This window comes from Oncorhynchus mykiss, chromosome 9 (genome assembly GCF_057628025.1).
Source record: "Oncorhynchus mykiss isolate SJ-2025 chromosome 9, ASM5762802v1, whole genome shotgun sequence".
NCBI lineage: Eukaryota > Metazoa > Chordata > Actinopteri > Salmoniformes > Salmonidae > Oncorhynchus > Oncorhynchus mykiss.
Window position 1 is genome coordinate 48,240,142 of NC_143030.1, and position 23,704 is coordinate 48,263,845.

The 23,704-nt window shown below is 43.1% G+C and overlaps 2 protein-coding genes and 1 long non-coding RNA gene across 4 annotated transcripts in view; all 3 read right to left on the reverse strand.

The window, feature by feature from the left end:
- The window catches only part of espn (espin), a 100,869-nt gene that overhangs the window by 7,133 nt on the left and 70,032 nt on the right, over positions 1-23,704 (reverse strand). For both annotated transcript variants that reach the window (XM_090184372.1, XM_090184373.1), the window contains 2 exons: positions 22,904-23,049; positions 11,083-11,445 (listed from right to left, as the gene is read on the reverse strand). In XM_090184372.1, the coding sequence (XP_090040498.1) occupies positions 11,083-11,445; positions 22,904-23,049 (509 nt within the window). The remainder of the gene's footprint in view (positions 1-11,082; positions 11,446-22,903; positions 23,050-23,704) is intronic.
- Positions 3,781-6,000, reverse strand: LOC149981237 (espin-like protein). The gene has a single exon (XM_090184371.1). It carries the CDS (start codon positions 5,885-5,887, stop codon positions 3,827-3,829), a length of 2,061 nt encoding a protein of 686 aa, XP_090040497.1. The 5' UTR covers positions 5,888-6,000; the 3' UTR covers positions 3,781-3,826.
- LOC149981238 (uncharacterized) lies at positions 19,266-20,438 on the reverse strand. Its single transcript, XR_016483288.1, has 3 exons — positions 20,308-20,438; positions 19,983-20,030; positions 19,266-19,649 (listed from the first exon to the last, which is right to left on the reverse strand). It is a non-coding gene; the product is annotated as an uncharacterized LOC149981238 (long non-coding RNA).

Sequence of the window (23,704 nt, forward strand, 5' to 3'; positions counted from 1 at the left end):
GCCCTGATCTGGTTATCAATTTGTAGAAGTAAAAGTGATCATAATTCTTGAATATGAAGCTATTATTCATAATCAATAACTGTATATGCAAGAGTAAAGAGTGATAGTCAATTGTAACTGTAGAGTTTTAAGGGAATATTTGTCAAATCTATATAATGAGGACAACCTACTGTATGAGTGTCTGCTTAATGATAGCATAGTGTATCTCGTGTAGAGGTTTAACTAATAAAGGTGAAACAGCATACACCCTAAAAATGCACTAGTATAAATATTAGAGGTCGGCCGATTATGATTTTTCAATGCCGATACCGATTATTGTAGGACCAAAAAAAAAAAAAGATACCGATTAATCGCCCGATTTTTACAAATATATTTGTAATAATGACAATCACAACAATACTGAATGAACACTTATTTTAACTTAATACACTGCTCAAAAAAATAAAGGGAACACTTAAACAACACAATGTAACTCCAAGTCAATCACACTTCTGTGAAATCAAACTGTCCACTTAGGAAGCAACACTGATTGACAATAAATTTCGCATGCTGTTGTGCAAATGGAATAGACAACAGGTGGAAATTATAGGCAATTAGCAAGACACCCCCAATAAAGGAGTGGATCTGCAGGTGGGGACCACAGACCACTTCTCTGTTCCTATGCTTCCTGGCTGATGTTTTGGTCACTTTTGAATGCTGGCAGTGCTTTCACTCTAGTGGTAGCATGAGACGGAGTCTACAACCCACACAAGTGGCTCAGGTAGTGCAGCTCATCCAGGATGGAACATCAATGCGAGCTGTGGCAAGAAGGTTTGCTGTGTCTGTCAGTGTAGTGTCCAGAGCATGGAGGCGCTACCAGGAGACAGGCCAGTACATCAGGAGACGTGGAGGAGGCCGTAGGAGGGCAACAACCCAGCAGCAGGACCGCTACCTCCGCCTTTGTGCAAGGAGGAGCAGGAGGAGCACTGCCAGAGCCCTGCAAAATGACCTCCAGCAGGCCACAAATGTGATGTGTCTGCTCAAATGGTCAGAAACAGACTCCATGAGGGTGGTATGAGGGCCCGACGTCCACAGGTGGGGGTTGCGCTTACAGCCCAACACCGTGCAGGATGTTTGGCATTTGCCAGAGAACACCAAGATTGGCAAATTCGCCACTGGCGCCCTGTGCTCTTCACAGATGAAAGCAGGTTCACACTGAGCACATGTGACAGACGTGACAGTCTGGAGACGCCGGGGAGAACGTTCTGCTGCCTGCAACATCCTCCAGCATGACCGGTTTGGCGGTGGGTCAGTCATGGTGTGGGGTGGCATTTCTTTGGGGGGCCGCACAGCCCTCCATGTGCTCGCCAGAGGTAGCCTGACTGCCATTAGGTACCGAGATGAGATCCTCAGACCCCTTGTGAGACCATATGCTGGTGCGGTTGGCCCTGGGTTCCTCCTAATGCAAGACAATGCTAGACCTCATGTGGCTGGAGTGTGTCAGCAGTTCCTGCAAGAGGAAGGCATTGATGCTATGGACTGGCCCACCCGTTCCCCAGACCTGAATCCAATTGAGCACATCTGGGACATCATGTCTCGCTCCATCCACCAACGCCACGTTGCACCACAGACTGTCCAGGAGTTGGCGGATGCTTTAGTCCAGGTCTGGGAGGAGATCCCTCAGGAGACCATCCGCCACCTCATCAGGAGCATGCCCAGGCATTGTAGGGAGGTCATACAGACACGTGGAGGCCACACACACTACTGAGCCTCATTTTGACTTGTTTTAAGGACATTACATCAAAGTTAGATCAGCCTGTAGTGTGGTTTTCCACTTTCATTTTGAGTGTGACTCCAAATCCAGACCTCCATGGGGTGATACATTTGATTTCCATTGATCATTTTTGTGTGATTTTGTTGTCAGCAAATTCAACTATGTAAAGAAAAAAGTATTTAATAAGAATATTTCATTCATTCAGATCTAGGATGTGTTATTTTATTGTTCCCTTTATTTTTTTGAGCAGTGTATAATACATCAATAAAATCAATTTAGCCTCAAGTAAATAATGAAACATGTTCAATTTGGTTTAAATAATGCAAAAACAAAGTGTTGGAGAAGAAAGTAAAAGTGCAATATGTGCTATGTAAGAAAGCTAACGTTTCAGTTCCTTGCTCAGAACATGAGAACATATGAAAGCTGGTGGTTCCTTTTAACATGAGTCTTCAATATTCCCAGGTAAGAAGTTTTAGGTTGTAGTTATTATAGGAATTATAGGACTATTTCCCTCTATACCATTTGTATTTCATTAACCTTTGACTATTGGATGTTCTTATAGTATTGCCAGTGTAACAGTATAGCTTCCGTCCCTCTCCTCGCTCCACCCTGGGCTTGAACCAGCAACACAACGACAACAGACACCATTGAAGCAGCGTTACCCATGCAGAGCAAGGGGAACAACTACTAGAAGGCTCAGAGCGAGTGACGTTTGAAACGCTATTAGTGCGCGCTAACTAGCTAGCCATTTCACTTCGGTTACACCAGCCTCATCTCGGGAGTTGATAGGCTTGAAGTCATAAACAGCGCAATGCTTGACGCACAACGAAGAGCTGCTGGCAAAATGCACGAAAGTGCTGTTTGAACGAATGTTTACGCACCTGCTTCTGCTTCTGTATGCTCAGTCACATTATATGTAACGCAGGACACGCTAGATAATATCTAGTAATATCATCAACCATGTGTAGTTAACTAGTGTTTATGATTGATTGTTTTTTATAAGATAAGTTTAATGCTAGCTAGCAACTTACCTTGGCTTACTGCATTCGCGTAACAGGCAGTCTCCTTGTGGAGTGCAACGAGAGAGAGGCAGGTCGTTATTGCATTGGACTAGTTAACTGTAAGGTTGCAAGATTGAATCCCCAGAGCTGACAAGGTGAAAATCTGTCGTTCTGCCCCTTAACGAGGCAGTTAACCCACCGTTCCTAGGCCGTCATTGAAAATAAGAATGTGTTCTTAACTGACTTGCCTAGTTTAATAAAGGAATTTGAAAAAATATATATATTTAAAAAAAAGTCAAATCGGCGCCCAAAAATACCCATTTCCGATTGTTATGAAAACTTGAAATCGGCCCTAATTAATCGGCCATTCCGATTAATTGGTCGACCTCTAATAAATATCATTAGAATGACACTCGAGCATGCCACGGGTGCAGTGTCTTGGGGGGGGGTCAGGGGGCACCTCGCCCAACTCTTCTCTACATTATCACATAAAAAAAATCTGCATTATTCCTGTTTGATCAAATTATGTTACATACAATAGGTTGCATTATGTCCAAACGGATTTGCTTATGTATAACATGTTATATTACATTTGGATGAAAAACCACCTCACACACTACATTAGGGCCTGTCTTTGGATATCAAAGAACTACTGTAGCAAACCAATAATAGATAAGAAACTTGGAATAAAAAATATTTGTTCCAAAGACTAATTAGAATTCAGGGAGTCATTGCTGGTAGTGCATTTAGAGCACTCCCTCTTCCACTGTATCATTACATCTGATCATTTTTTGCATATCAGTGGTTGACAAGACAAAGTGATTTGACTGCCGGACATCCAATCACAGGCTGGATGCTCCTTTCCTTACTGAAACCATGTCACAGTTCCTTGTGTTATCTGAGGCCTCAAGGCTAAAACACAGATTAGCTCTCTCCCTAGCATGTTCCACATAGGAGTATCGTTTCCTTGACACTTTCCCTCGTGGCTTTGTTGCCTGCTTTGTCCAAGCATGTTTAGCCTAACACTTTTGTGTAAAGAGTATTCCACATATCTTCTGCTTATCGCTGATGGTCAGATATCAAACAGTTCAGCTTCCTTTTCCTTCCAGAAGGCAAAGCTACGCTCAATGTACCTGCTGATCTCCTCATTGCTGAACTCTTTCAGTTCGTAGATCAGTTTGATTGAGTCTTCATTGGGCTCTTCTCTGTGCGGAGGTTCATATACGGGTGTGACTACGGTGACTTGAAGTGGAGCAGGTGCAATGTCCTGCGTCACACACTTCCCTACACTCTGTACTGTGGTCTCAGTTGTCACCACCTGGCCTATTGAGTCTTGCAAAGCCTCCTGAACAGTATCCTGCCCAGTTTTCTGCGCTGAATCCTGAACAGAAGTCTGAACTGTGTCTTTTGGAACACTCTCTTGTGCTACACTTTCAGTCTTCACAGCATCCTGAATAGGCCCATTCGTTGGACTCGGCTCAGAAGTGTTCACATCTGCCTGAACAGTGTCCTCCACAGTGTCCTTCACTGCACTCTGCTCTGCATGGTTAATGCAGTCCTGAGCAGTAAGCTGGACACTATCCTGTACAGCAATCGAAGGCAAATACATGTTTGGTTCTGGGGCAGGCAACGGCACCTGGACTGGCACTACCGACACCTCAGGAGCAATTGAAAGTAGCGAGGCGGTCATCATTCCTCCCCCATCCGCAGAATCACCAAAGTACTTTTGCTTAATGTCTTCAAAGCTGTCCGCCCAGTCCCGCTTCCCTTGCTCAATCTCCTCCATGACCTCACGGTGGAACTGGCGAATCATCTCCCAGCTGTAGCTTCCGAGGCGGTCGAACATCTCGTAGCACAGTAGGTGGCGGAACTTGCGCTCGCTGCGTGACATGCTCATCTCTAGGAGTTGGAAGTAGCCCAGCATAAAGAGGTCTAGGGTTAGGGTCTCGTAGCTGACCGGTGCTCCATGAACGTGTGGCAGGAAATGCTCCGGCCAGTAGATCATCTGGGCCCGACTGAGCCGGCGGATCTGGCGAGTGGGCACCTGGCTCATGATGGTCCTCCAGTGGCCAATCAGGTTCCCTACCACTTGCCTGGACTTCATGAATAGGAGTGTTTTGTCATCCTCACTCGGTGTGTCTCCTTCCAGATCAGCTGTGAACCGGTTATAGTCGTCCAGACCCACCCTTAGACTTCCCCGTTTGCCTGTGTACTTTGGCCTGTAGGACTCTGAGAGGGTGTACTTTCTCCAGTGTTCCAGGAACAAGAAGACGATCCGCTCCTTCCTCATCTCAATGCACTCTTGGACGTAGCTCATGTCCGTCTGCACCTCCAGGCTCCGGGTCAGCTGCTCGTGGTTCAGTATAGGGTCTGTAGACAGAACCTGGTTGAACTGATCAGACTGAGGGATCACATCAGAAGACTGGTATGTAAGCGGAGCATGAGATGGCATGATTACAGGTTCCTCCACCAGAGGCAGAGATTCCTGCACTGGAGAAAGGTCTCCATTGTTAGGGGACTGGAGGACCTCTGCAGGGGAACACGGAACCTCATCTTCCTGAATCGGCTCGGGGAGATAACTGGACTCGCTCACCGCAGGGAGGGACCTCTTGCGCTTGTACACCCGGTTCGTTTTGTCATCAGCAAACTGGAACTGGTTCTGAATCTCATAGTTGGCCTTCAGGTTCTTCACAGAGACGCCACACTGCTTGATCTCCTTCTCCACCTCCTCCCTAGTGGAGAACGACTGGGATCGTCCGATGACCCCAGTGGCAATGGATCCTGCTGAGGTCATCTGGCCCATCCTATTGTTACTCCCTTCCTCCTGAGCATATCCGGGAGATATCAAATCCAAGATGTCTATCGTCTTGCCTCCCAGGGTGGCCAGGAGAATAGCCATGCTCTTGAGCAGCGTTGAGATTTTGCTGCACCAGGCTGGCAGATCTTCCGCTTGCCCATGAACTTGCTTGGGGTTGATGTAGAAGTGCTCCTGGTTGAGGGCGGCAGACACGGGAAGAAGTTGTTGAAGCTCTCGCTCCAACTCTTCCAGTTCCTTTTCCACCTCCGTCACCTTGTGCATGACCTGCAGGTTCTCGATTTGCTTCTCAATGCGGATGAGGTCGTCCTCCATCATCAGCTCTCCAAAGGGGCCCAGGATGGCATTGTGGACATGAGAGTAGTGCCACTCTTGAGGCTGGTAGTGTCCACTGGCCGCAAACTAGATTAGAGTTCAAGGGACAGCAAAGAACAACAGAAAAGAGGGGGGAAGGGGGAAGTTCCTTCAGCTTGCACTTCCTGGTGTACTGTTAACACACGGCGCATGTTCATACTTCCTCGTCACACAGGATTTACACAGGATTTACATGGATTTAGTGGTGCAATGGCACTGCCTCAGTACAAGCTTCATAACTCCTAGATTAGCTGAGAGTCAGGGCACAGGCTACTCCTTTATGAAATCAGGGTGGAAAAATCCTCAGCGCACAACTGCTGGCTGAATATGGTTGGGTGTATGGGTTCACTTTATTTGGAGGTCTGCATTTAAACTGCTTAGAATTCATGATTTAATAGTTTAACTATTATAACGGTTTGAAAATCATTCAATGTCATTTGTATATGTATAAATAAATTATGATGGAGAGGATCAGGCTTACGCATGTATATGGTTAACAAAATATGTAATTAATGTTTATAAGCAGTTTACAAGCAGACCTTGAAATAGAATGTTCAAGTTTTATGTCATGATGAAAAAAGTTCCTTTTCTGCTTTGATCATTGGGGCAAATGAATTATACTCTTCCTAGTTAGTGTTTCATTATAATTGTGTGTGAACAGGGTTGTTTTATAAATCCCTATTGGTTTGATAGGGAGTTTTAACAGGCTTATCCATAACAAAAAAAAAAGAAACCCAGAGAAGCATCCTCAAAGAAGTAGATAACGTGGAGTTTATAGATGGACATGGAGCTCGTGTGAATAGGCCTTGCATCACACCACTGAATCAGCATGTAATGACTTAAAGCTGCACTGCTCCATCTCCAATTACTAGCCACACTGTGAAGCCATCAGCCAGATCCTACTGCATATCAGGCTTTTAAACGGGCTAGAACTGGAATGGGCACCGTAGCCTGTAAGTATCCATTTCACCACACTCTGTAAGGGCCTGGGTTCAGCACAAAAGTCAAGTAAAATAAAAAAAAATGCATGCATTTGTTGTGACCCCTGAACTCAATATACAGTATCTGCATGGCCTGATGGAAGGGTGACAAACAATCCGATTCAGCATCATTTAGATTGTACTTATACATTCGGAAATGGTTACATCAGCCTACAATGTATGGGTTCTTCATCGACTTAAAAATAATGAAGGCATCTGTCACTATATTAGTACAGTAGTCAATGCCCACCATCTTGGATGGAACAGGTACTGACTTAAGTATATGAAATCATATTTAACGTTCCAGTCAAAACAAAGCAATCTGATGGTGATATGTTTAAATAAAATATAGATTATATAAATTAACAAACACATACAGTACCAGTCAAAAGTTTGGAGACACCTACTCATTACAATGTGTTTCTTTATTTTGAATATTTTCTACATTGTAGAATAATAGTGAAGACATCAAGACTATGAAATAACACATATGGAATCATGTAACAACCAAAAAAGTGTTCAACAAATCAAAATATATTTTAGATTCTTCAAAGTAGCCACCCTTTGCCTTGATGACAGCTTTGCACACTCTTGGCATTCTCTCAACCAGCTTCATAAGGAATGCTTTTCCAACAGTCTTGACTTCACTCTGCGGTCCAACTCATCCCAAACCATCTGGTCATCTGATGTAGCACTCCATCACTCTCCTTCTTGGCCAAACATCCCTTACACAGCCTTGAGGTGTTTTTGGGTCATAGTCCTGTTGAAAAACAAATGCTAGTCCCACTAAGAGCAAACCAGATGGGATGGCGTATCACTGCAGAATGATGTGGTAGACATGCTGGTTAAGTGTGCCTTGAATTCTAAATAAATCACAGACAGTGTCACCAGTACAGCACCATCACACCTCCTCCATTCATGGTGGGAACCACACATGCAGAGATCATCCGTTCACCTACTCTGCATCTCACAAAGACACGACAGACCAAAAGGACAGATTTCCACCGGTCTAATGTCCATTGCTAGTGTTGTTTTGGTCCAAGCAAGTCTCTTCTTATTATTGGTGTCCTTTAGTACTGGTTTCTTTGCAGCAATTCGACCATGAAGGCCTGATTCACGCTGTCTCCTCTGAACAGTTGATGTTGAGATGTGTCTGTTACTTGAACACTGGGAAGCATGTATATGGGCTGCAATTTCTGAGGCTGGTAACTCTAATTAACTTATCCTCTGCAGCAAAGGTAACTCTGTGTCTTCCTTTCCTGTAGCAGTCCTCATGAGAGCCAGTTTCATCACAGCACTTGAAGGTTTTTGCAACTGCACTTAAAGAAACTTTAAAAGTTCTTGAAATGTCCCAGATTGACTGACCTTCATGTCTTGATGGGCTGTTGTTTTTCTTTGCTTATTTGAGCTATTCTTACCATAATATGGACTTGCTCTTTTACCAAATTGGGCTATCTTCTGGCTCAAACGCATTAAGAAGGAAAGAAATTCCACAAATTATCTTTTAACAAGGCACACCTGTTAATTGAAATGCATTCCAGGTCACTACCTCATGAAGATGGTTGAGAGAATTCCAAGTGTGCAAAGCTGTCATCAAGGCAAAGGGTGGCTTCTTTGAAGAATCACACATTTTTTAAATATATTTGGATTTGTTTAACACTTTTTTGGTTAATACATGATTCCATGTGTTATTTCATAGTGATGTTTTCACTATTATTCTACAATGTAGAAAATAGTAAAAATAAAGAAAAACTAGAATGAGTAGGTGTGTCCAAACTTTTGACTGGTTGCAAGTCAAAAGTTGCAAGTTTCCTATTATCAATAGTTCTAAAAGAGGGACAAGAGCAAAGAATCCCTCAAACTGCTTTAAAGACATTCGCCATGGGGAATACATGCACAGTTCTAACATGTCAATCAATTATTCATGTTTTTAATTGTATTACGATAAAACTGCTGCCATTGTGAAGAATCATTTATGTCCAAGCTCCCACAGGTAATAGTAGCCGATACTAAGGGCACAGACCAGAGACTTTGACAACACATACTAACTTATTGACACATAACAAGACTTAAAACATAACCTCTGAAAAGGATTGTTGTTCATCTAATAACAAAACATGTACAGTGAAAGAATTCAGACCCCTTGATTTTTTAAAAGTTACAGCCTTATTCTAACATGGATTAAATAACAAGAAATCCTCAGCAATCTACACACAATACCCCATATTGACAAAGCGAAAACAAGTTTTTAGACTTAAAAAAACAAAACAGAAATACTTATTTACATAAGCATCAGACTCGAAATTGAGCTCATGTGCATCCTGTTTACATTGATCATCCTTGAGATGTTTCTACAACTTGACTGAAGTCCATCTTTGGTAAATTTAATTGATTGGACATGATGTGGAAAGGCACACACCTGTCTATATAAGGTCCCATAGTAGACAGTGCATGTCAGAGCAAAAACCAAGCCATGAGGTTGAAGAAATTGTCCGTAGAGCTCAGAGACAGGATTGTGTCGCAGCACAGATCTGGCGAAGGGTACCAAAAATGTCTGCAGCATTGAAGGTTCCCAAGAACACAGTGGCCTCCATAATTCTTAAATGGAAGAAGTTTAGAATCACCAAGACTTCTCCTAGAGCTGGCCGCCCGGCCAAACTGAGCAATTGGGGGAGAAGGGCCTTGGTCAGTGAGGTGACCAAGAACCCGATGGTCACTCTGACAGAGCTCTAGAGTTCCTCTGTGGAGATGGGAGAACCTTGCAGAAGGACAACCATCTCTGCAGCACTCCACCAAATCAGGCCTTTATGGTAGAGTGGCCAGACGGAAGCCACTCCTCAGTAAAGGCACATGACAGCCCGCTTGGAGTTTGCCAAAAGGCACCTAAAGACTCACCGACCATGAGAGACAAGATTGGTCTGATGAAACCAAGATTTAACTCTTTGGCCTGAATGCCAAGCGTCACATCTGGAGAAAACCTGGGAACATCACAACAGTAAAGCATGGTGGTGGCAGCATCATGCTATGGCGATGTTTTTCAGCAGAAGGGACAGGGAGACTAGTCAGGATCGAGGAAAAGATGAACGGAGCAAAGTACAGCGATATCCTTGATGAAAACCTGCCCCAGAGCGCTCAGGACCTCAGACTGGTTCACCTTCCAACAGGACAATGACCCTAAGCACACAGCCAAAACAACGCAGGAGTGGCTTGGGGACAACTCTCTGAATGTCCTTGAGTGGCCCAGCCAGAGCCCTGACTTGAACCCGATCGAACAGCTCTGGAGAGACCTGAAAATAGCTGTGCAGCAACGCTCCGCATCCAACCTGACAGAGCTTGAGAGGATCTGCAGAGAAGAATGGGAGAAAATCCCCAAATACAGTTGTGTCAAGCTTGTAGCGTCATACCCAAGAAGACTCAAGGCTGTAATCGCTACAACAAAGTACTAGGTAAAGGGTCTGAATACTTATGTATATGTAATAGTTCCGTTTTTTATTTGTAACACATTTGCAAACATTTTTAAACACCTGTTTTTGCTTTGTCATTATGGGGTATTGTGTGTAGATTTATGAGAGGAAATAAAAAAATAAAATAAAAAATAGAATAAGGCTTTAAGAGAACAAAATATGAAAAATGTCAAGGAGTTTGAATACTTTCCGAAGGCACTGTATATTCAAACGTAAAAGTAATGACTGAAAGTAGACTGCTCGTGTAGAAGTCCTCAAACCATCTCACTACAACCTGCCTACTTCTAAACAGATTCTAAAATGAACAATCAATTCAGATTATAAACTCAGCCATCAGATACTGCAACACCCATAAAACATCAGAAGCACTACAACTATAATGTTCTTACTCAAACCAAACTTAGTTCCCTTTAAGGAATATAATCCATATACCATATTCTGACATGCAGTGGTGGCCATATCAAGCTCTTTCAAAAGACACAGCAAAGGCTTGAGCATGCGTTCAAACAAAACCAACCCACCAAAATCGCACACCAACCCACATTTCAGCCATCCTCCTTGTGCTTTCAATCCCTTTTAACCACGTTTGACCGTGGTATTCCCCCGAGCACCAGTTCTGTGACAGCAGCACAAAAAGGAGAGCTGAAACTGTGAATGTTTCTCATCACACTTGGACTTCTATCTTTCTCTCACACCCCCTCCCATTCATGCCTACCTTGCGTTTGTGTTCTTCCTCCTCCTGCATCTTGACCTGGAGCTTGCGTACCATGACCTGCCTCTTCCACTCGGGGATGGCCCGGCCCTGCTCATCGTGTGTGGGCACGAGGGCCTCCACGTCCGCCAGGCTACCCTTCCTGGTCTGACCCATCAGGCTAGATGCCGACGCTGCTCCGCTGCCATTCCCATTGAGGAGCTGCTCGCTGCTCTGAGAGGTGGAGAGGGTCCGGGGCGTGCCAGTGCCAACCGGGCTGGGGGTGGTGGGTGGCGAAGTGGCGCTGGCAGCAGGTGGCGGGGACATGGGCTTGACTGATGGCGGGCTGACCGTGCGGGTCGGGGGCGGGGACGTAGAGCTCTCTCCCTGGAGGATGGAAGGGGTATAAAAGTCAAACTGGAATTTGTCCATGGCTTAAACTACATGGGCTCAATTGCAATATCCATACACTTCATAGAATCTACAACCCTGACACTCCCCTATGTACATCGCCTTTGGAACGTATTCAGACCCCTTGACGTTTTCCACATTTTGTTAGGTTACAGCCTAATTCTAAAATGGATTAAAAAAAATAATTCCAGGGTGGCGCAGTGGTTAAGGGCCACCAGAGACTCTGGGTTCGCGCCCAGGCTCTGTCGTAACCGGCCGCGACCGGGAGGTCTGTGGTGCGACGCACAATTGGCCTAGCGTCTTCCGGGTTAGGCAGGGTCTGGCCGGTAGGGAAATCCTTGCCTCATCACGCACCAGCAACTCTTGTGGCGGGCCGGGCGCAGTGCGCGCTAACCAAGGTTGCCAGGTGCATGGTGTTTCCTCCGACACATTGGTGTGGCTGGCTTCCGGGTTGGATGGCGCTGTGTTAAGAAGCAGTGCGGCTTGATTGGGTTGTGTATTGGATGACTTTCAACCTTCGTCTCTCCTGAGCCCATACGGGAGTTGTAGCGATGAGACAAGATAGTTGCTACTAAACAATTGGATACCACGGAATTGGGGAGAAAAGGAGTAAAACTTTTTCCTCAGCAATCTACAAAAATACATTTAAAAAATACCTTATAAGTAATCAGACCCTTTGCTATGAGACTCGAAATTGAGCTCAGGTTTCCATTGATCATCCTTCAGATGTTTATACAACTTGATTGGAGTCCATCTGTGGTAAATTCAATTGATTGGACATGATTTGGAAAGGCACACACCTGTCTATATAAGGTCCCACAGCTGAGAGTGCATGTCAGAGCAAAAACCATGCCATGAGGTTGAAGGAATTGTCCGTAGAGCTCAGAGACAGGATTATGTCGAAGCACAGATCTGGCGAAGGGTACCAAAAACATTCTGCAGCATTGAAGTTCCCCAAAAACACAGTGGCCTTTATCATTCTTAAATGGAAGAAGTTTGGAACCACCAAAACTCTTCCCAGAGCTGGCTGCCCGACCAAAAAGAGCAATCGGGGGAGAAGGGCCTTGGTCAGGGAGGTGACCAAGAACCCGATGATCACTCTAACAGAGCTCTAAAGTTCCTCTGTGGAGATGGGAGAATCTTCCAGAAGGACAAACATCTCTGCAGCACTCCACCAATCAGGCCTTTATGGTAGAATGGCCAGACGGAAGCCACTCCTCAGTAAAGGCACATGACAGCCCGCTTGGAGTTTGCCAAAAGGCACCTAAAAACTCCCAGACCACGAGGAACAAGATTCTCTGGTCTGATGAAAACATGATTGAACTCTTTGGCCTGAATGCCAAGCGTCACATCTGGAGGAAACCTGGAACCATCCCTACGGTGAAGCATGGTGGTGGCAGCATCATGATGTGGGGATGTTTTTCAGTGGCAGGGACTGGGAGACTAGTCAGGATTGAGGCAAAGATGAACGGAGCAAAGTACAGAGAGATCCTTGATGAAAACCTGCTCCAGAGTGTTCAGGACCTCAGACTGGGCTGAAGGTTCACCTTCCAACAGGACAACAACCCTAAGCACACAGCCAAGACAACGCAGGAGTGGCTTCGGGACAAGTCTCTGAATGTCCTTGAGTGTCCCAGCCAAAGCACGGACTTCAACCCAATCGAATAACTCTGGAGAGACATGAAAATAGCTGTGCAGCAATGCTCCCCATCCAACCTGACAGAGCTTGAGAGGATCTGCAGAGAAGAATGGGAGAAACTCCCCAAATACAGGTGTACCAAGCTTGTAGCGTCATACCCAAGAAGACTCAATGCTGTAATTGCTGCCAAAGGTGCTTCAACAAAGTACTGAGTAAAGGGTCTGAATACTTATGTAAATGTGATAGTTTTATATATATATATATATATATATATATAAAACTATATATAGATATATATATATATATATATATTACCAAACATTTCTAAAAACATGTTTTTGCTTTGTCATTATGCGGTATTGTGTGTAGACTGATGAGGTAAAACTTTTTTTTTATTACATTTTGGAATAAGGCTGTAACGTAAAAAAATTTGGGGGAGAATCAAGGGGTCTGAATACTTTCCGAAGGCACTGTATTTATTTGGACAGTGAAGCTAAAACGTTAAATTTGGCTCTATACGCCAGTATTTTGGATTTGAGATTAAATGTTTTATATGAAAAGGTGACAGAATGTCACTTTTTATTTGAGGGTATTTTCATACATATGTTTTACCATTTAGAAATGAAAGCACTTTATGTATCTAGTCCCCCCATTTGAAGGTATCATAAGTATTTGAGAAAATTAACTTAGTGTATTAAAATATTCAAAAGTTTCATATTCCTAGTACGCAATGACCACATCAAGCTTGCTTGTAACTCTATAAACTTGTTGGATGCATTTGCAGTTTGTTTTGGTTGTGTTAGAAATTTACCCTCACACATCACCACACTTTATATACCAGGGTTGACTGGCCTTTTCTTGTCGATCGTAGGCTCAGTCACTGGTATACTTTTATTTAGAAAGACATTTTGGGGCCATTTTATTTGGCCATTTTTATTGTTCAGAAAAGTGGTGGGTACTCTCTTCGTTCGCAGGACTTTATCCTGCTAACTGTTAAAAATGTCTGAACTGAATTTGGTAAAAGGTCTTTTACGTCCTATCTGCTTGGAACGCCTTACAAAATACTTTTAAACTTGAAGAACTTGTCCTGATTGGTGTTTTTAAATCATTGATGAAGGATTTTGAGGCTGATTCCCTGTTTTTCTTATACATGAATTCTATGTTTTTTTTACTAGATTACCTGTAGTGTTTCATGTCTGTCTGTAAACATCAAAAGGTTGGTAATTGAAACAATATTTCTAATGTAAATAATGTGGGAAATGGTTGGTGGGGCTCTAAACAATAATCATGTCAAATAAGTTGTTGTTTTGTGATATAATTAAGAACTGTATAACCAAATAATGGTAACTCTACAAATGTATTTGTCCCAGTTATCAGATTTACATCTAAATGCTGTGGAACTTATATGATTAAATATGAAACTATTTGTGAGAAGATGAAATATGATTTTAGCCTTCTAAATGAGACTTGTCTTTCATGTAAAGTTTTACCCAGTCAGTAAACACGCCCATGTGAGCACAGACATTATGACAAAAGGAGGGAACGTCCTTTTTCTCCAAGTGTTTATAAAAGGACTCCTAACGAAATTTACATTAGACCAGAGAACGTGAGGATCATGCACTCGTTTGAAATGGTGCAAATTGGAATCTCTAGAGACCAAAACATGCTGGTTTGCTGCCGGTGTGGACAGTGGTCTTAGCTGTACCCTGAATAATCAACCAATTAGACCAGCCGGACGTCACAAATGGTTTAAAGCTAAAGACTCGTATACGTGCAGCGCGAGCTGAACACGTTACAAAATGGTTTAAAGACTACAACACCAGAAAATGGCAAGACCCTCTGAAACTCTCTCTCTCTCGAAGAAGAAGAAGACTACACAGGGTCATATAGTCTGCAGCTGTTTATGCACGGTTAGCCTAGGAAACTCGACCAAAGACGAGAGACAAAGAACAATTTCCTCTCACCACTATAGGTGGTTATCTATTCTAAGCAAACAGAGCGAAGGACAAGGACTGCTGAACACCACGTGGTACACCTCTGGAAGATCCGTTATAACAGACACTCCGAGACCAAGAGGCTTCAACTACAAAATACATGGTGGACAACCAGACACTTACACAGAGACTTTCTATCGACTGACTCCACAGACTGATCGGGCGCTTTCAACAGGGCGAGACGATAAAGACATACAAGCGTAAATATGTACCTTGCATTTTTAAATCCGAATGAGCAGTTGTTGGGGTGCTAAATATCCATACTTATGATAAGCGTCTCTCCTCCTCTTGCACTTTCTTCCACCCCCTTTCATTGTGTAACAAACCGTCATATCGGGTTAGACCAATAGGGATTTTTCATTGCATCATGTTAATAATCACTGTATAATCTATCCTTCTATTGTTTATTTATTTATTGTTTTTCCCCCCAGTTTTCTCCCCAATTGGTAGTTGCAGTCTTTTTCTCATCGCTGCAACTTCCATATGGACTCGGGCGAAGGTCGAGAGCCATGCGTCCTCTGAAACAAAACCCAACCAAGCCGCCCTGCTTCTTGACACAATGCCCACTTAACCCGGAAGCCAGCCACACCAATGTGTCCAAGGAAACACCGTGCACCTGGCGACCTTGTCAGCATGCACTGCCCCCGGACCACCACAGGAGTCGCTAGTGCGCAGTGGGACAAGGACATCCCTGCCGGCCAAATCCTCCTCTAACCCGGACGATGCTGGGCCAATTGTGTGCCGCCCCATGGGTCTCCTGGTCGCGATCGGCTGCAACAGAGCCTGGACTCGAACCCAGAATCTCTAATGAAACAGCTAGCACCACCGCGCCACTCGGGAGGCCATGTTTATGTATTTCTGTGTGATTATTTCATTAGTTAGTAAATAAATAATTAAGCCAATTTGTGTAAGCTGATTCATCATGGAGAATAGGGTTTGTGCAGATTTAACGGATTATTCGACATTCAGAATGAGACTGATGAGGTAAATAAGAATGAATGAATTGACTGTGACTGATGCAAGAGATATTTATATCTTTAGAGTTTAGTCGGGAGATAGGAACTCGTTAAATAACTTTTCCCATGGTGCCCAAAGATCACAAATTGTTACATGATGAATTTAGTCATTGTAATAATTAAACGTAGTTAATTGATTTGATAAAATAACTGTCAAACACATTAATGATGTCACGGATCCCTCCAGCACTGCTCCTCATTCTGTTCACCAGTTCCGGAGGTCTACGTCACCGGCTTTCTAGGCTTCACTATCCTCAACCCAGACCTGTCTTGTCTGATTACACACACCTGCTTCCCATTTCCCCCAATTAGTATGTTATATATGTGCCCTCTGTTCCCTCTGTCTTTTGTCGGTTATTGTTCCCATGTCCATTGGTTGTGTGAGTGCCTATGCGTTGGTGCAGCTGTTATGCTGCGTGCTATATACAGTGTGTATTACGGAGATCGTCCCGTGACGTTCAACGAGGTTTACCCTCGCTCTTTTGTTTGGATACAGCCCAGTGTTTTTGTATACCTGTTTGTTTTGGGTGTATTAAAAACTGCTATTGTGTATTCCTGTGCCTGTCTCCAAATCCTTTATACCAGCGTGACAAATGATAGCAACGTCACAACACTAGTTTATCCAAATACATTTCATGAACATCACAATGCATTGATCCAGAAGTTGAAGTCAACACTATTGGTTTCTGATGCAGCGGGAATCATTTAGTCACTTGTCAGTACACTTGTAAAGAATATTATATAAAACATCATTATACACAGTACCAGTCAAAAGCTTGGACACACCTACTCACTCAAGTTTTTCTTGAATGAAAAAAGAAACATATGGAATCATGTAACCAAAAAAGTGTTTGACAAATCCAAATATATTTTAGTCTTCAAATTAGAATTAGACGACAGCTTTGCACACTCTTAGCCTTCTCTCAACCAGCGTCATGAGGAATGCTTTTCCAACAGTCTTGAAGGAGTTCCCACATATGCTGAGCACTTGTTGGCTGCTTTTCCTTCACTCTGCGGTCCAACTCATCCCAAACCATCTCAATTGGGTTGAGGTCGGGTGATTGTGGAGGCCAGGTCATCTGATGCAGCTCTCCTTCTTGGTCAAATAGCCTTACACAGCCTGAAGGTGTGTTGGGTCATTGTCCTGTTGAAAAACAAATGATAGTCCCACTAAGATCACACCAGATGGAATGACATATTGCTGCAAAATGCTGTGGTAGCTATGCTGGTTAAGTGTGCCTTGAATTCTAAATAAATTACAGACCGTGTCACCAACAAAGCACCACCACACCTCCTCCATGCTTCAAGGTGGGGAACCACACATGCAGAGATTATCCATTCACCTACTCTTCATCTCACAAAGACACAGAGGTTGGAACAATCTCAAATCTGGACTCATCAGACCAAAAGGACAGATCTCCATCGGTCTAATGTCCATTGCTTGTGTTTCTTAGCCCAAACAAGTATCTTCTACTTATTGGTGTCCTTTAGTACTGGTTTCTTTGCAGCAATTTGACCATGAAGTCCTGATTCACACAGTCTCCTCTGAACAGTTGATGTTGAGATGTGTCTGTTACAGGAACTCTGGGAAGGATTTATTTGGGCTGCAATTTCTGAGGCTGGTAACTCTAATGAACTTATCCACTGCAGCAGAGGTAACTCTGGGTCTTCCATTCCTTTCCTCACGAGAGCCAGTTTCATCACAGCGCTTCAAGGTTTTCGCAATTACACTTGAAGAAACGTTCAAAGTTCTTGAAATTTTCCAGATTGACTGACCTTCATGTCTTAAAGTAATGATGGACTGTTGTTTCTCTTTGCTTATTTCAGCTGTTCGTTGCCATATGGACTTGGTCTTTTACCAAATAGGGCTATCTTCTGTATACCACCCCTACCTTGTCACAACACAACTGATTGTATCAAACACATTAAGAAATTCCATAAATTAACTTTTAACAAGGCACACCTGTTAATTGAAATGCATTCCAGGTGACTACCTCATGTAGTAGTATGTGTAGTTCCCACCGTGAAGCATGAAGGAGGAGGTGTGGTGGTGCTTTGCTGGTGACACAATCTGCGATTTATTTAGAATTCAAGGCACACTTAACCAGCATGGCTACCACAGCATTTTGCAGCGATATGCCATCCCTTCTGGTTTCGCTTAGTGGGACTATCATTTGTTTTTCAACAGGACAATGACCCAACACACCATCAGGCTGTGTAGGGCTATTTGACCAAGGAGAGTGATGGAGTGCTGCATCAGATGACCTGGCCTCCACAATCACCCGACCTCAAACTAATTGAGATGGTCTGGGATGAGTTGGACCGCAGAGTGAAGAAAATGCAGCCAACAAGTGCTCAGCATATGTGGGAACTCCATCAAGACAGTTGGAAAAGCATTCCTCATGAAGCTGGTTGAGAGAATGCCAAGAGTGTGCAAAGCTGTCATCAAGGCAAAGGGTGGCTACTTTGAAGAATCTCAAATATAGAATATATTTTGATTTTTTTTTAAACGCTTTTTTGGTTACTACATAATTCCATGTGTTATTACATATTTTATGTCTTCACAATTATTCTACAATGTCGAAAATGTGTAGGTGTGTACAAACTTTTGAGAGGCAGCAATATCTATACCACAAGGCAGTTGAACATACTAGGTATTCTATATTATACTAAAACAGTCTAACTGAATATGGGTGCTGGTTGAATGTTCCAAGCAGCTTCCAGAATGTTCTTCAGCTGGTGCACCTCTTCTACTGTTGGGTAATGTCAGGTGGTTTAGCAGGCTTTGTCGCTGTGGCAATGTTGGCAGGGTTTGGGGAGCTGTGAGTCTGGCTTCTTGTAGACAACAGTCTGTTATTTTCTGCACTCTACAACCAGGTGGATAAGCGTCTCCCTGAAGTGGTGGGTTCTGGGCTTCTGCACTTTCTTCACCACCCACTTCTTTGACCTCTTGCAGAATAATTGTTTGTACTGTAAGTATCCTGGAAAGACATGACGACTGATCATGAGGATGTATAATCATAAAATAAACCATGTTAATCGGTAAACAAAACATGTAACAGTAGACTGGTGTGTGTTTTGTTATACTCAGGAGTCAATAATGGGGCTTTGAGATGGGCTGCTAACAGATGTGAAATGTTTGAGGGGGGGGGGGGGCTTGACATGTAGACAGTCTAGTTGTGTATTGTTGTGTATGAGCACCCACAGTTGTGCTGTTGAGTAGACAATCACTGCCAACAATGGAGTGAATAGGCTAGAAGAGTATAGACTAACAACCCCTCTCAAAGAACTGACTACAAGGGTACGACAAGTTTGAGGAGCACTTGGCTTGTAGACAATTTAGTGTATTGGTGATATTGTTTTCTCAAGAGGGTATTTGTGCTTTCATAAATGCCTTTGGCCGTCCTGGCTTGTTTCCGAGTCAGATGATGTTGAGCTTGTTCCCGTCTGAAAGCTTTCATCCAATGGGTCTACGGGCTCTGTACTACTAAAGCTGGTGTTAAGTTCATCGTCATCAGTAGCAGAGTTAGTCTGTAGGACACACAGTAGTCTGTGATTAGTCAACATTTTACTACTTTGTCCCCATCAATACCCACACCCCTTATGTCAATAGATCATGCATATTAACCTTCACACACCCCCCCCCCCCCCCCCCCAACAGACATCAGTCAGTCACAAACACCTAATATCTCCTTTTTCCATTTTCAAACATGAACAATCAGCTAAGCCGCCATAATATATAGAAAACTACAGTAGAAGTTGTAGCTTATATAACAACAAGACACAGAACATGTTTATGCCTAGCTCCAGTATATGTATTTGCTCATCATGGAGTCATGGAAAGATTTAGCAAAGGTGACTTACAATAGTTCCTGGTGCTGAGCTTGATGCTGCTGCAGATGGGCTCGGATTCTATAAACACATTATCACGTTAGCCTCTGTGGTAGTTAGATCGGTAACTAGTTAACGGTTAGATACAGTCCAGTAGGCTGTAGCTAGCTAAATTAACCTAATGAAGCTCACAATGCAACGTTTCAAATCACGTCGCCAGATAACAGCTGGCTATTTACATTGATTTGCTTTGGAATGTTTAGCCAGTGTATTATGAAAGCTAGCTAGCTAGATTTTGGTTTAGATAAACACATGTAGTTTGCTAGCTAGTTAGCTAGGTAACGTTAGCTCCCTTTACCTCAGCTTGACTTCTTTTCTGCTGCACTGATTGATGTTGGCTGATCGCAAGCCTTCCTCTTTGAATTGAAAGGGCAAATCAATGGAATAGCATCACTTTAACGTCCGACCACCTGGAAACCCCATCAGTTTCGAAATCCTCTGGCGGGAAGTGCTGGCTACAAACACAGACATTTTGATATTTCTGCACGTCCTGAAATCGCTATGAATTCTGGATATTGTGGTTTGCTAACAACCAGAACATGTCGACGGCCTGTTAAAAACCAGTGAGATGCAGAAACGCTCCTATTTGCGTGTTGCAATTTTTATGACACACATGGTATGTTAATAACATATGAAATGGACATATGGTGAAATAGAACAGCAGTGACATTTCCCTTTAAGTTTACAAAAATATTGTTGAAAATTGAATAACAAGGTGTGGAGAACTATAGTGTTTTTACATTTTCAATTTATTTGAGAAGAAATAGAGAATTATTTAAGAAAAGTGAAAGGGTGCCAATATATTTGGCCGGTACTGTCTGTATGAAAATACCCTAAAATAAAAAGGTGACATTCTGTACTGTCTACTCCCAAAAATATTTGATCTCAAATCCAAAATGCTGGAATATAGAGCCAAATAAAATATTTTAGCTTCACTGTCCATATAAATTAGTAGGGGAGTGCATTTGAAATGAGCCAGAGTGCTTATAGAATAACTGGAGAACCTAACACATTGCTTTGATGTGTCACACGGCAATTAAGAAGACAAGACAATGCCCACACAGAGCGCCACTAGTATTGGATTGCTTATTGTGTTCGCTGAGTGGACGCTTTGGGCTGACTCCGTGTTATGCAACCAAGCATGGGGGTGGAGGCCAGGCCAGCTCTGCTACCAGGAGGAGAACAATGGCTCGAGTCAGGTCACAGAGTTTTATACTTCCTCAATTCTTCTCCACAGTAGCAGAGTGCAGTCACCAGCATTAAAAGCCACCATTCAGTGACATGTTTGTTCAGCCATCAGTGAGTCATCATTTGACCATGTGTTAAATTATCATATTGTGATATGTGCAAATGGCTGAGGTCACTGTCTGGCTAGTCTCAAAGGGACAATGGTCACACTGTACAGTACACACACAGTGTATGTTGATCATGTGAAATGCGAGCGGGTCTCATGTTGCAGAGTGTGTCTAGTCACTTCAATGAGGTTTCATGACAGTGTGCACTCAATCTGGGATCCTATACTACAGTATTTACTGTAGTATGCTGTAGTATTTAGAGTTAACTATAGTATAAATACTATAGTAAAAGGAAACGGTAGTATATACTATAGTAATTAATGTAGTGTTTTTGCGGATTGTAATATACTTTAGTATTTACTGTAGTGTTTTTGCAGACATTACTGTAGTATTTACTACAATGTCCTTTTGCAGATAATACTGTCGTTTTTACTATAATAGTCTACAGTATACTACAACATTCCTGGTAAGTACTAAACACGCGAGGGATACTACAGTGTAGTATTTTACAGTATACTACAGAATTCTATTGTAAGTACTGTAGTATTATATAGTAAATTAGTATTTTGGGCAAATCCAAATATTTGCCTATGCAGCAGAAGCCTTTATAATTGAACACAGTTTCAGATGCGGTAGCATTGTGGATATTGCCTAGAATGACTTCCAGTCTTAGCTGTACAACCTGGTTATAATGACATAACCGTTTCCCTTGGCTTACTGCAAACAATGATTCTATGTTGGCAGTACACAAAGTTACGGTCTCTCCTAATACTCCGTTCTGACTACTTCTACTACTGTCTGAGCTAAAAAGTCACGATTCCCTCACAAGTATATCTTTGGGATTAATATTTCTGTGTTTTGGCTTTGCTCTTCCAACGGTCAGTAGTAAGACGAGCACTTTTGGACAACATCAAAGGGGATGAGTCTCGCTATCCTACTCTGGCTACAACCGCTAACTCCTGCGTTGGCAAGTAGATATGATGGCACAGTTTGTTTGAACATTTCTTATTGTCAACGACAACAGACCACATGATAGAATGCTGTTTGAATGTCACTTTTAAAGAAGGACTAAGTGACTAGCGATCCCATATTACCTCCAACACAGATTACTGAACCTAATTTTCCAGAATGAGTCAAACTGCTTTGCTAATACAACACTATCCAATCTGATGGCTCAGTTCGTTGGAGCATGCTGGAGTTTGTAACAGAACCATATTTTCCCTTGAATACGTACTTGGAGTGAATCCTAACTTCTACTTAAGTCAAATTTTCACTTAGTCTCACATTGACACTTAACACTTAAGCAAGTGAAAATTTGACATAAATTGACGTTTGGATTTGACCCATACAGAATATGTGAATCATTAGTATTTGTTGAGTGTGGATAAAGTGTCTGCTACAATGAACATATCATCTGACAAGGCAAAAATCTGTCGTTCTGCCCCCGAGCAAGGCAGTTAATCCACTGTTCCCCAGGCGCCGATGACGTGGATGTCGATTAAGGCAGCCCCCTCGCACCTATCTGATTCAGAGGGGTTGGGTTAAATCAGTTGACTAGGTATTCCCCTTTCCCTTTCCTGTAGATATTGTGCCACCTACGTCGTTGCCCGGCGGGCCGCTGTTGGAGAAGACAGTGGTGTAGCCTTTACTGTGTGGAGTGGGCTTCAGGTTCTTCCCCGCTTTTATTTCGGCCAGCAGCTCAGAGTTGTCTCCGGTGGGGGACATCATGTTGAAAGATTTGTTGCCTGGGGAGGACAAAAAAATGAATGGAAAAGTGAGGCAGGGGGAGAGAGAGAGGAAGAGAGAGAGGGGAGCAAACGAGAGAGGAGAGAGAGCAAGGGGGGAAGAAAGAGAGAAGAAAGAGTAAGGGGAGAGAGGAAAGAGAGAGGGGGGAGAAATCTAGGCAGCCTACCCAATCCCTTTTTATAGGTACTGTTGACAGGCCTCCTGGGCCGTATACAGCGTTCCTCGCTGAGATCCCTGAATTCCTATCGGAACTTGTAGTCATGGCAGATAACATTCACATTTTTGGCTACTTCAATATTCTCATGGAGAAGTCCACATCTTATTACGTTTAATGGTAACAAAAAATTAGCTTAGACCCCAACCAAGGATTATCGACCCAAAGATTCCTTGTTGCCCTTCCAGACTCCCTCCACCTACCAAAGGACGTTGTGGTACAAAAATCAGTTAACTTCTTCGATTTAGGGGGCGCTCTTTTAATTTTTGGATAAAAAAACGTTCCCGTTTTAAACAAGATATTTTGTCACGAAAAGATGCTCGACTATGCATTTAATTGACAGCTTTGGAAAGAAAACACTCTGACGTTTCCAAAACTGCAAAGATATTATCTGTGAGTGCCACAGAACTGATGCTACAGGCGAAACCAAGATGAAATTT